Below are 13,944 nucleotides of genomic sequence, written 5' to 3'. Positions count from 1 at the left end.
GGCGACGATTTCCAGACCGGCCCCTTCGCCACAGGAGGCGGATGCTGTGGCGTCGGAATCCCAGGACCAGACGCAGCCCGCACCCTCAGGCGGGCAGGTGGTGAACCCCTCTGACGAACCGGTCGTCCAAGGGTTGTCCTCCTCGTCCTCGCCTGATGAGGCGGTGGCCGGTGCAGCAACTAAGGAGCCTCCGCCAATTAACGTAAGAGCTCACCAGGACCTCCTTCGTCGTGTGGCGACGGCAATGGCCTTGCCCATAGAGGAGGTACACGAGGACGAGGACCCTATCACCAATGTGGTCGAGGCCGACACGCCGGTGAGGGTTGCACTTCCGTTTGTACGGACGGTGCAAAAGAACGCCACCACTATCTGGCAGACACCAGCGTCCGTGCCCCCTACAGCCCGTGGGGTTGAGCGAAAGTACTCTGTCCCTCCCACGGGCTATGAATACTTGTACATGCATCCGACCCCGGACTCCCTGGTAGTCCAGTCGGTTAATGACAGGGAGCGGCACGGTCAACCGGCTTCCGCGCCCATGTCGAAGGACGCGAAGCGTATGGACCTGCTGGGCCGAAAGGTCTATTCTGCAGGAGGCCTGCAAATGAGGATTGCCAACCAGATGGTCCTCCTCGCCAGGTACGTCTTTGACATCCTGACGTCCCTGGCGAAGTTTACCGAGCTCCTGCCGTCAGCCTCCCGACAGGAGTTCGCAGCCATGTTGGAGGAGGGACGAAGATCGTCCAGATCCTCTATTTCGGCCGCACTCGACGCTGCAGACTCGGGGGCGAGGACCTTGGCTTCCGGGGTCACGATGCGGCGTATTGCCTGGCTGCAGTCTTCCACCCTGCCGCCGGAGGTCCAATATACGTTGCAGGACCTCCCTTTTGACACTAAAGGGCTGTTCTCTGAGAAGACGGATTCTAGGATCCAAACTTTAAAGGACGGCCGTATCGCGATACGCACGTTAGGCATGCATACGCCGGCGACGCAGCGTAGGCCCTTCAGACCACAGCCCTCCCGACCGACCTACCAGTCCCGGTATCGGCCCTACAACAGCCGACGTCCGGCCCAAAATCGCCGTCGATCGTCCGGCAACCGCCGCAACCAGGGCCAGGCCGCTTCAAAGGCCCCTCAGGGGGCCAAACAGGCCTTTTGATGGGACGCTCGAGGACGGCCCATCACTCTCCCTACCGGATCCTTCCCCTCTGTTTCACAATCGCCTTTCCCATTTCTTTTCGGCGTGGTCCCGGTTAACGTCGGACAACTGGATACTCCAGACAGTCCAGTCGGGATACCGCCTGCAATTTGTTTCGCCCCCGCCTTCCCACCCACCCTCCCTGTCCCTCTTCAGGGACCCCTCTCACGAGCAAGTCCTCTTACAGGAGGTCCAGACTCTGTTGAGCGTGGGTGCCATAGAGGCAGTGCCTCAGGACAGAAGGGGCAGGGGATTCTACTCCCGTTATTTTCTCATCCCCAAGGCGAAAGGCGGGCTACGTCCTATTCTAGACCTTCGCGAGCTGAACAAGTACCTGCTCAAGCCCAAGTTTCGCATGGTCACTCTGGGGACCATCATTCCCTCTCTGGATCCGGGAGACTGGTTTGCCGCCCTCGACATGAAGGACGCCTACTTCCATGTCGCGATCTATCCTCCACATCGTCGTTACCTTCGGTTTGTGCTCAACGACACCCACTACCAGTTCACGGTGTTGCCGTTCGGACTGTCCACCGCCCCGAGGGTGTTTACCAAATGCATGGCGGTGGTCGCCGCAGCCCTCCGACGTCGTCAGATGCACGTTTATCCGTATCTCGACAACTGGCTGGTTCGAGGCCAGTCCCGGCAACTTGTGATGGGCAACATGGCAGAGATCCTGTCTCTCTTTCAGCGGCTCGGTCTTCTCATCAACGCAGAGAAGTCCACTTTGATTCCGACGCAGCGGGTGGAGTTCATCGGAGCGGTCCTCGACTCCACGACGGCCAGAGCCTGCCTCCCTCGCGCTCGGCACCAGACGATGGTCTCCATCATCCGGGACCTCGTCGCCTTCCCAACCACGACGGTGCGCTCCTGCCTCCGCCTCCTGGGCCACATGGCTTCGTGCACGTATGTCACAGCATACGCGCGGCTCCACCTCCGCCCGTTCCAGTCTTGGCTCGCGTCGGTGTACCGCCCTCATCGAGACCCCATCGACATGGTGGTCACGGTCACCAGGACGACCCTCGAGTCCCTCCGCTGGTGGCTCGACCCGGACGTTGTGTGTGCGGGAGTCCCATTTCACCCTCCTCGGCCGTCCGCTACTTTGACCACGGACGCCTCAGCGCTCGGTTGGGGGGCCCACCTGGGCAATCTCCACACGCAGGGCCTGTGGTCGGTCCAGGAGCTCGCCCTGCACATCAACGTTCGCGAGCTACGCGCCATCCGCCTGGCCTGTCGCACCTTCTGCGCCCGCCTCCAAGGTCGTTATGTGACAGTATTCACGGACAACACCACCGCGATGTTCTACGTGATTAAGCAAGGCGGAGCCCGCTCCTCCCCCCTCTGCAAGGAAGCGATGCTCCTGTGGGACTTCTGCGTGACCCACTCGATTCACCTGGAAGCATCCTTTCTTCCGGGAGTGCAGAACGCGCTGGCCGACCATCTCAGCAGGTCGTTCCTCTCCCACGAGTGGTCCCTCCGTCCAGATGTCGTCCACACAGTCTTCCGGAGGTGGGGGTTTCCCCAAGTAGACCTATTCGCTTCCAGGGAGAACAGGAAGTGCCACCTGTTTTGCTCGTTCCAGGGTCGCTCGCCAGGCTCCCTGTCGGACGCCTTCCTTTATCACTGGACGGATCGCCTCCTCTACGCCTTCCCTCCGTTCCCGCTCGTGCACCGAGTGCTCCTGAAGCTTCGGAGGGACAGAGCCCACGTCATTCTGGTAGCGCCGGCCTGGCCGAGGCAGCACTGGTACACCCTGCTGCTCGAGCTCTTCGTTCGGGAACCCATCCCCCTTCCGTTGTGGCCGGACCTCATCACCCAGGATTTCGGCAGACTCCACCATCCGAACCTGCAGTCCCTCCATCTTACAGCTTGGTACCTGAGTGGCTAACCCACACGGAGAGGGACTGCTCTGCAGCGGTTCAACAGGTCCTGCTCGAGAGCAGAAAGCCTTCCACTCGCTCCACTTACCTGGCGAAATGGAAGAGGTTTGCTCTCTGGTGTGATCACCGAGGTCTTAATCCCTTCCTGGTACCGGTCCCTACCATTCTGGACTACCTCTGGAACCTTAAGGAGCAAGGTCTGGCGGTCTCCTCCTTGAGAGTCCATCTGGCAGCAGTATCCGCCTTTCGTCCCTCCGTGGAAGGTCGGTCCATCTTCTCGAACCAGATGGTTTCCCGTTTCCTCAAGGGCTTGGACCGCTTGTACCCGCCGGTGCGGCGCCCTGCCCCGACCTGGGACTTGAACCTCGTGTTGACCAAGCTGATGGGTCCTCCGTTCGAGCCCTTGGCCACGTGCTCCCTGCTCTACCTCTCGTGGAAAACGGCTTTCCTCGTGGCCATTACTTCAGCGAGGCGAGTTTCAGATCTTCGCGCCCTAACGGTGGATCCGCCGTACACGGTCTTCCATACGGACAAGGTGGTGTCAGCATTCCATCTCAATCAGGAGATCTTCCTCCCGGTATTCTTCCCGAAGCCGCATGCCTCGCCTCGGGAACAGCAGCTACATACGCTCGACGTCCGTAGGGCGCTCGCCTTCTACATTGAGCGAACTAAGTCCTTCCGGCGTTCGCCCCAGCTGTTCGTCGCGGTGGCTGACCGCATGAAGGGAGATGCGATATCCTCCCAGCGGATTTCCTCCTGGGTCACTGCGTGTATCCGGACCTGCTACGAGCTAGCTCGTGTACCACCAGGCCGTGTCACTGCACACTCGACGAGGGCACACGCCTCATCTCTGGCCTTCCTGGCCAACGTCCCAATCCAGGACATCTGTCAAGCGGCCACCTGGTCTTCGGTGCACACCTTCGCCTCCCACTACGCGTTGGTGCAGCAGTCTCGAGACGACGCAGCCTTCGGCTCTGCGGTATTACACTCCGCCACGTCTCACTCCGACCCCACCGCCTAGGTAAGGCTTGGGAATCACCTAACTGGAATGCATTGGAGCAATCACTCGAAGAAGAAAAGACGGTTACTCACCTGTAGTAACTGTTGTTCTTCGAGATGTGTTGCTCCAATCCATTCCAGACCCGCTCTCCTTCCCCACTGTCGGAGTAGCCGGCAAGAAGGAACTGAGGAGCGGACGGGCCGGCTGGGGTATATATTTAGCGCAATAGCGGCGCCACTCCAGGGGGCGCCCAGCCGGCCCGCCGGGGTTGCTAGGGAAAAAGTTCCGAGATGCTGTGCACGCGCGGCGCACACACCTAACTGGAATGGATTGGAGCAACACATCTCGAAGAACAACAGTTACTACAGGTGAGTAACCATCTTTTATCTAAAGCCACCAATAACCATGAAGATAAGACCAGCAGCAATTTTTACTGTATCCAGGAATAGTTGGTACAACCTAACAGTGTGCATATTTCTCAAAATTATGCCTTACGTAACTTCCACATTCACAAAGCCCTGCAACAAGATGAACTTTTAAGTGTGCCCTGAAGGTCAACAAATTCAGGCTCTTTTGGACCAAATGCTGTGGCTGTTGGGTGTGGGGTAGGGTGGTGAGCTGCAAAGTTTAGATGGAGGGGTCTTATGGAGAATACTCTGGATGTAGTGTCCCCATTTTTATATTGAGTGAGCTCTAGCTCGAGTGTCTTCGCAATATGGCAGAGGGGGAGAGGTGGTATAATAAGTAGTCAGGACCTAGGCCTTTTAAGACTTTCTAGGTCAAAACAAATACTTTCTGTTCAACCTGGAAACTCACAGACAGCAGTAAATCAGGAAGCCTTGGTTTAACTTCACAGTGAGCTGCTCCAGTTAACAAGCCCCTACAGGCAACCCCATCCCATTCTGCCCCCAGAGGTAAGCAAATAATGTCCTGCAGAATACTTCTGGACCATAAATAGCTTTCTGAACCCAGGTTATCTCCCTCCACCCCCAGAACACAACTCACGCTGTCAGGAATCCTCTTATTTCACAGAAACCATTGCCTGCAATCAGCATGGCCTCATAAATGAGAAGAATAAGCTGAAAGCAGGACCAGAAACACAACAGGATCCTTTCAATAATTTTGCCCACAAACCAGTTGCAGAAGCATTGATGGCAATAGGAGCCACTTACCTGTAACCCTGCCCTTCCTGGAAAAAAAGGAAAACACTTGGTAACCTCCTCTGATGAGGGGACTCTACCACTCACTCTCTAAATTATGCAGTAGTATGACCATACTAAGAAAACAAAAACCCCATTGCTGAAACTCAGAGACTTTGCTAAATAATGCCTTGTGTCTAAATTCCATTTTCTAAGAAAGTCAACTGAGAAGTAGCAAAAGAGTCTCCAAAGACGACACGTAGCTGCTGGTGTCCTAAATTTCTCTGCCAGGCTTTATGGCAGGACATGCTGATGAGACAGCACTTGTTAGCCCTGTGGTGACAAGGTAAGTATATCCATGCTCGTTCTTCTGGGCACCTCTGTGGCATTTGATAAGGTTGATCAACGAATACTCCTGTTTAGCTTCTGGCAAGCTGCATGGGTGAAAAGAAACTGAAATGCTGGAGGTCCTCCCTCTGTGTCAGAATATAGAGATAGTTGTGGATAAATACACTCCACCTCCACAAGACTTAATCTTTAACACTGAAGATTTCTGTGAAGCCATTCTGAAAGCTGGGGGGATGTGGACCGAAGCACCAACAATGACAGACAACACTTGGCTCCACATTTTTCTTATGTCAAACATAAACAGGATTGTCTTTCATTTTTTTCAGTACCTGGCTGAAATCAATATTAGGCTTTAAGTACCTATTTTTCATCCTAACTGAGGCAAAATTGCTGGCAGGAAGAGAAATTCTTCAATGCATTTTTATCTCCTTTATAACATCTCTCTCTACCAAGGGTCCCTGTCCTCACAATGTTACAGTGCAGTTTTAGGTGTCTTGTTAGACTCCGTAGTGCTCTTGGAAGCCCAAATAGCTATGGCAGCAAAAAACAGAAAACCCCACCTGCTTCTATCTGCATTCTATCCTGGCGGACATATTCTGGTCATGGTTTAGTCCAGGTGATCTGTGCTTTCATGACAATGCTGTTTGTCGCAACTTCTTATATCTTGGAATGAAGTCACACGTGATGGAAAAGCTCCAAATGGTACAAAATGCAACTACTCACCAGGCTTCTGTTGTATGCAGAGGCTATCCACTCAATATAGTATCCAGTTCATGATTTGTGTTCTGATTGATCCAAAGCCCTTGTTAATTAAAAAGTGTCAGACAGTTCAGAACACTTGTTGCAACAGATATTGGCCAACCACAGGTGAACTGTATTGTTTTTATTTGATAATATTCACAAGCCAGTATTTATTTTTAAGAATTAGCTATTACTTTGTAGTATGATAGACAGTGCTATAGCAAGAAATAAACATTGTACGGTATCCTAATGCCTGCTACTGCTAAATTGTATTTAGAATTGTTCTTAATAAAAGTAAAAATCCACTGTAAAATCTCATATAAAAGAAAAAAAAGTATATGCCTGATGCTTAAATGAATGCATCAGTTTAAAACTCTGTATAGTTTCATCATTCTTAAAGCATGTTTTCAACTTCACAGCCATGATACTTTGTAACATCCAATTTCATTATTCTCTGCTGTAGAAGCAGCTTTATGGCCACTGAAATTATAGAAGGAGGCAGAGTGTGAAATTCAGAAAACATGGAGGAAGGGGAAAATAGATGCACAGAAACTAGCAGAGGGAACATTAAAAGTATGAAGGGAGTATGAAGGACACCAGCAGGAATTAAAACTATGGGGAAGGGCAGATGAGAAGAGGGGGGAAGGAGAAAATGCCAACTATGCTTCTTACCTAAAATGCTGAGAGAACTTGTGGGTAGATAGAGAATTTCATTTCTGTTTGGCAAATTAAATCCCAGAGTTAGTCGTAAAATTGTGTTTGGAACTGTGTATTTTGTATGAATGTTCATGGTACTGGCAGCTGAAGAAACAACTTAGGTGGATCACAGTATGCGCCTGCTCAGTAGTCAGTCTCTCTCTCCTATATATCTGGCAGCTGCATAAATGACTTGGATGAAGATCTGTCAGTTTCACATGTCTGCTGTTGCCACAGAGAAATGTTATACAGGAATTACTTGCAATGTTAATATGTTCAGTTGTGGAATGTTTAATACATAATTCCCATAACAAATGGGATCATGGTAATTATTGGTTAAAAAGATCTCATTAACCCACCTTGAAATTGTACGATGTAGTCCTCCAAAAAAGGGTACATGAGATACACTTGACCTTGGCTAAAAGGCCAAGAAGCAGAGAGAAATTGATCCTTAGTTGCTAAATAGAACTCTCCATTACCCAGAGTTTTCATGCAAACTGTTCAGAATGTATTCTGTGGTTCTCAGTGGTATTGCACAATTTGTGGAGTTTCTGTCGGCAAATAAATTTTTCAGTGAGTCTCCTTCCCCATAGTTGCAAGCTAGTCTGGGTTATTTAGAGAGATTTAGATCATCTTCAATACTTCTAAAAGTTTAGGGGAATTAGGGACAATTTTATACATATAGTTCTAACTGTTCATTTGGATGGCAACTTGGAAATTTAATGTTAATTGGTAGATGTATTTTTAAAACATTAACTATTAAGTGTCACTTGTCTCATAAAGATTACCATATATACTCGTTCATAAGCCGAATTTTTTTAATAAAAAAGGGAAGCACCAGAGAAAGGGGTCGGCTTATGAATGTGTATAGAGAGGGACAGGTGGGACACAGCCCCTTCCCCCCCACAGAGGGAGCAAGGAGAGGCAGCAGAGCCAGAAGGGAAGAGGCGGGGCCAGAGTCTCTCCGCTTCTGGCCACGCTGCTCTCCCCCCAGCCTCCAAAGGAGCTGCAGCTCCGAGGCTGGCAGGCTGCAGCCGTGCCGCTCGGCCCCACCCCCCAGAGCAGGCTATGGACATGCCGCCCGGCCCGCCGGAGCACGCTGTGGCTGCGCTGCCTGGCCCAGCCTGCTGGAACAAGCTGCGGCCGTGCCGCCTGGTCTGGCCCGCCAGAGCAGTCTGCGGCTGCACTGCCCAGCCTGCTGGAGTAGCTCCAGCCAGCCAGAGACAGCCTATCCTGGCCGTCCCTAGATAAGATGGGAAGGGATGGGCTGGGGAGAGTGGGGGGGTCCTGGGCTGGGGTGGGGTTGTGTGGGGGGTGCTCACACGGGTTACTCCCCTGACTCCCAGCTTCTCCCCCCCCCCCCCCCAAAAAAAAAATGTCCTCACCAGTTGCTGTCCCGGTCCGTCAGGGTAAACAGCTGGTGTGCCGGGACGCTTTGTTTACTTAGGTTTACCTCCGTGCTTGCGGATGCTTGAGGTAAACAAACCATCTCAGCCCACCAGCAGCTTATCCTGATGGCCTGGGAGCCAAAGTTTGCTGACCCCTGAATTATAGGGTCGGCTTATGAACGGGTTATAAAAAAAATTCCATTTTTACTTCTCCATCTTGTGTTGGGGGTGGGAGGTTGACTTATAAACGAACCGGCTTATGATCGAGTATATACAAATTTGCACTTTACTAAACTCAGTGGTAAATTAGAGAGACAAGGTGGGTGAAATAATAGCTTTTGAGCTTACCCTGAGCTCTTCAGTGTTAAATGTTAAGTCAATATTCTATGTACAATTTAGGCCACACTGTCAAATATGATAGGTCTAAAAATATATCTACAATACTATGAAAATAGTGCCATTTTAGGTATCTGAAGGCAAAATGTCAGACATGCCATTTTTACCACAGGCAGTAGTTCACAGGTGGTGGTGGAGTAGGTGCAGTTACATGACGTATAGTGCAACTCTGTCAAAGTGGAGCATGCATATTATTTTATATTCCATAAGTAAATCTTTTACCTCTCACCACACCTGTCTTTATGGTGTGTGTGTAGGTTGGGGAAAAAATATATACACTGTACTTTGAATCTTCAAAGGAAAGTCTAGGAACTAAAGGTTATTGCAAAAGCCATACAGTATGTCAATTTTAGGCCTACCAGTCTGAGCATCCATTTTAATTAATAAAACAAACCTGTAAAGTTTTATCAACTTTCTTTCAGCAATGTAAAAAGATTAGAGAATCAAGCTTTTTATCATTTGAAGCAACTTTCTGCTGTACTTCCTTATTTTGTTAATATCCCCTTTCTAACAAGATACGTAGAACAGTGCAAGATATTCCTTATGTGGACTCACTAGTATTTAATCCATGTACTGTCTCTTAAATCTTTGCTAATCTAGGGTGTTGCCTTCTATGTACTTTTGAGTATGAGAACAATGAAATACAGTTGAAGGGGACGAGAAAAGAAACAGAGGTTATTAGTCAAGAAACAATATGCCATGTTAAGTCAAAATCCTGCTTTTTTAATTTAGTCCTAGAACCACAGCCTCTGTCCCCTGAGAACAGCATTCAATTTGTTCTAGTGAACACAGGCAAATATGTACCTTTCCTTATGTCTTTTCATTTAAAACTTATTGAATGGCCTTGTATTTTTGTTATTTAAAGTATGTTCATATTCCTAACTCTTGTGAATTTCTTCAATCCACAGTTGTTCCTGTTATTTTAAAAGCATTGACATATGACGAGAAGCGAGGAGCCTGCAGCGTGGGTTCCAACGTAAGAGATGCAGCATGCTATGTTTGCTGGGCCTTTGCTCGTGCCTATGATCCCTTAGAACTGAAGCCATTTGTTCATCAAATTTCAAGGTGGGTTGCAACAGTGAGAAACTGAGAGAATTCATTTTTTTTTCTTTAGGCTATTTACAGTACAGAGAATGGAAGACGGCTAATAGAGATTTCAGAGACTTAACACATAGGTTAATGTTACAATTACTGCACATCTAAAAACTTTAAGGCAATCTTTTAAAAATGAAGTAAGGATAATTTGTTAATGTTGTTAAAGAGGAAAACATCTGATCAGGGAAGTATCTCTCCATTAAAAAATTGCTTTGTTGTCACAGGTGATGTCAATGAGATTAGATGAGCTATGGAAATTCTCACTTTATCTTTGTATTCTGTGGAACAGATTTGTGGCTGTCCAGAATTTTTTTTTTTAAAAAGGCATAAAAATGATCTGCTCTTGGTGGTACTAACAATTATACTGGACATCTTAATCAAGGTACAGCAGCAGTGTGGTCCTTAGTTCTGGGAGGCCTTCCATCTCTTTTTCCTTCAGATTTTCAGAGTTTAAGGATCATCAGTGAAATCTAAATGTTGTTTGATTTTTTTTTTTCAAAGAACACTGTTAAATCAATTTTTAATAGACCTACATGTTTTCTTATTGTGTGTGATGACTGATTTTCTTATATTTCCCTGTTGTTACAAAACAAAGATCAAACCTAAAGAAATCCACAAGCAAAAATTACTGAGGGACCGATGCTGCTTGGTGTGGAGGCTCCTCCCATCTCTCCTGCTTTTCTGCCCAGTTTTCAGCTCTAGGGCAGCGCCACTCCAAGGGACTGTGAAACCAGTGCTGCTTCCTCTGCCTCAGATCAAAGTAAAGGAGAGGTGGAACTGATATTCTGTTCTAGAATTGGGTTGCAGGTTTGCAGAGTGATATGAGGTGGAAGCAGTAGCCTAGGGGAAGGCTAAGGCATAAAGCTGCTTCTTCTCCTTACTTTCTCAGACACTCACTGAGTTCTAGTGATCCAAGGATTTTGCTGCTTTCCCAGATGGTGAGGTGCAACCCACTAAGCACTCCCTCACAACCAACTTCTAGTTTGCAGCCTGCAGGTGGAGCAGCACTGGTCTAGAAGACCTGGATTCTTGCTCTTAATGTAGTGATCCTTTTGGCTTTTATATACCAATATTTCTTTTGATTCTCCTTTGAGTGGTCCAGTTAAAAAAATTCCTGTGAAGAATAGCTGATGCAGGCTTCTTAAGTAGCCTTTATGGGATGATTTTTTGCTTTAGATACTAGACCTGGCTTAGTTTGGAAAAACTTATACTGGAAGATATTGTTAAAATATCTGATTGAATTACATAGTACTCTCCAGCAATATTTCACTCTTGTTTAATTGAAACTGGAGAAATGATAGTCTAGCCATAGTAAATCTTACTTATTTGCACTTCGTTTATCCATCCACTTCTAATATACTACATGTTTCAGCCATAGTCTCTCCCCATTTCTCAGAAAGGTTTAAGAACTGAGTGTTGTCTTGTGTTAGTAAAAATTCATTTCTTTTGCAGAATATCCTGCAGAGTTTTACTACTGGTAACAGGAAGCTTTATCATAATTGAAACCAAACCAAAATTACAAATAAATGAGCAAAGTATGTTGTGCCTTCCAGTTCTTTTGTTTTCATGGAATAGCCCTCTGCCAGTCCAGAGTCACTACAGGAGTAAACTCTGCTCTCTGTGGTTTGGATGGAGAAATGTGCCACCTCCTGTTCCTTAGGGTAGATCTGTGCTGCAGCTGGGAGTGAGCATCCCAAAGTGTGGTAGATAGACATGCCAATGGGGTTTGAGCTAGCATGCTAAAAATAGCTTCATGGACATTGCAGCTCTGGCAGAGACTAGGTTAGTCAGCTGAGCTCAAGCCCACCCGGTCTCCTACGCTTGAGCTCAGGAGACTAGCCCAAGTCTCCGTTGGAGCTGCAATAGCCACACAGATATTTTTAGCATCCTAGCTCCGAACCCCGCTAGTGTGAGTCTGTCTTCCTGGGCTGAGAGGCTCGCTTCCAGATGTAGTGTAGACGTATCCATAAAGACCCAGCCCTTGGTGCATAAAATAGACTAGAAACTTCCCAGCAGTAGACTAGAAACTAATGCAGCTTTCCTCTTCCACTACTGGGATTGTTTTTCTGCTACAACTCTTGCCCTTCCTTCTTTTGCATTTGTCTTCTTTCTGCCTGACTTGTGAGATTCTCTCCTCTGGGATGCAGGTTTTTTCTCCCTGTTGCCCCTTGACTGGCGGTTTAGGGGGTGTCTAATGGCTACTCTGCATCATAAGCTTGTAGTGGTAGCTCCTCTTGGCTTGCTGGCAAATTTCCAGTGCTCCTCATCTGTAACAGCTCAAGCAACTTTGTTCTTGTCTCCACTGAAGTAGCTTTTGACCAGCTGGCATTGGTCTCCAAAAGTAGTGTCTGCTTCTTTAATCCTAGGCTTCCCTTCTTGGCCCTGGTCTGCTACTACTTGATACCTTCTCCAGTCACATTAGTCCTTAGGGCTCTGAAGCAGTGGTGCCCAGTTGGGTTTCAGCTTGCCTTCCAGGATTCCTGTGGTTACTGTACTAATGTCCAACTGAAATGAACTATAGTTGTCATCTCCTCCAATTTATTTCCTATGCTAAAACACCAGGCAAAGAAAAAAGGCACTTGAAAATTCAGAAATCAAAGGGGTCACTGCCTTGTGCGTAAGGAAGTTTCACCTTGTTCTGATCTTCTGCTCCTTTAATTTGTAGGATGCTTTTGATGAGGGAAGAATCTTTGATGAGAGGAATGCTTATGGGGAAGCCTGATAGACAGTCCAATTCTCATGGATGTTTTTCAGGAGGTGGTGAATAAAGCAGTCATCTCCAGAAGGCACTCTTTCAAGCTATGGAAATCTATAGAGGAGCTGGTCTTTCCCATACCAGACTCCCAGAGGGAAAACCTTGAGTCCAAGGGTGTCGTATGTAGACCTACAAGGTCCAACTGCACCTTTCACAAATGGTATGTGGTCTAGAAAGACCAGTATGTCAAATTTGCCTCTTACTCTCAAGGCTAACTAAAAAGATGAGGATCCTGGTCAAAGGTGCTGCCTTCTTCAAAAACCTGGTCAACAATCATTTTTATTTTTTTTTAATTTTTATTGCTTTTTAGTCTGAGGCCTCCATCTCCACCTCATGGCCTGGATGATCACATCTAGGATCTCTCTTACCTGATTCCAACAAACTCCTCCCTTGTCAAATCTAAAATCAATGATAGCAAAACTTCTGAGTGCTCCTCAGTCTTCCTTTTTATCATACTTTTCTTTTGTCTGTGATGTGACATGTATTTGTGCCATTTTCTCCTTTGCTTTATCACCGTGCAACAATATCTGGATCTATGTGTGGGATGCAGATTCTCCATTAAGATTTTATCTGATTAATGCTCTATTTGAGGGCATGAAACTGTTTGGCAGAACCTCGGGGCTGAGTAAGCTCTAGTTGCCAGACTGGAAAAAAACATCTTTTTTGGCTTTCAGGTCTCTGGGAACGGTTTCAGAAGGGATTTAAAGGTATCCCTTTTAATAAAAGGCCAGACCCAAATAGGCCATCTTTTGTGCCTACAATACTAACTCCAAGTAACAATGAGATTATGCTAGCCCAGGCTAACCTCAGCTGGGTGGGAGCAGTTGAGGAAATTCCTGAGGGTCTGGATTGGTTTGAGCAGTGATAGATTGCGCACACATAGCTATAGACTGAGTTTGCTAGCATAGCTGACAAGTATACCATATATACTCATTCATAAGCTGAATTTTTGTTAGTAAAAAAGGGAAGCACCAGTGAAGGGGGTTGGCTTAGGAACAGGTATAGAGAGGGAGAGATGGGACACAGCCCCTTCCCCCAACAGAGGGAGCAAGGAGAGGCAGCTCAGCCAGCAGAGCCAGAAGAGAAGAGGCGGGGCCAGAGTCTCTCTGCTTCTGGCCACGCTGCTCTCCCCGAGCCTCTGAAGCAGCTGCAGCTCCGAGGCTGGCAGGTTGCAGCTGTGCCACTTGGTCCCGCCTCCCAGAGCAGGCTGCGGCCGCGCTGCCCGGTGTAGCGGCACAAATAGCAACCCTCCACTTTTGCAACTAGTTGGTTTCTGCCACGCAAAAGCGAAGGTTACTGGGCATGCTGAGTTCC

At 48.1% G+C, this 13,944-nt stretch overlaps 1 protein-coding gene across 7 annotated transcripts in view; it reads left to right on the top strand.

Moving 5' to 3' along the window:
• The window catches only part of TBCD (tubulin folding cofactor D), a 266,851-nt gene that overhangs the window by 99,976 nt on the left and 152,931 nt on the right, over window positions 1-13,944 (top strand). For all 7 annotated transcript variants that reach the window (XM_044983298.1, XM_044983304.1, XM_044983301.1 and 4 more), the window contains exon 15: window positions 9,689-9,845. In XM_044983298.1, coding sequence (XP_044839233.1) covers window positions 9,689-9,845 — 157 coding nt within the window. The remainder of the gene's footprint in view (window positions 1-9,688; window positions 9,846-13,944) is intronic.

Source organism: Mauremys mutica, chromosome 12 (assembly GCF_020497125.1).
Source record: "Mauremys mutica isolate MM-2020 ecotype Southern chromosome 12, ASM2049712v1, whole genome shotgun sequence".
NCBI classification, from domain to species: Eukaryota; Metazoa; Chordata; order Testudines; family Geoemydidae; genus Mauremys; species Mauremys mutica.
The sequence above is the reverse complement of the archived record's forward strand: the minus strand, read 5'-3'. Positions and strand labels throughout refer to the sequence as shown.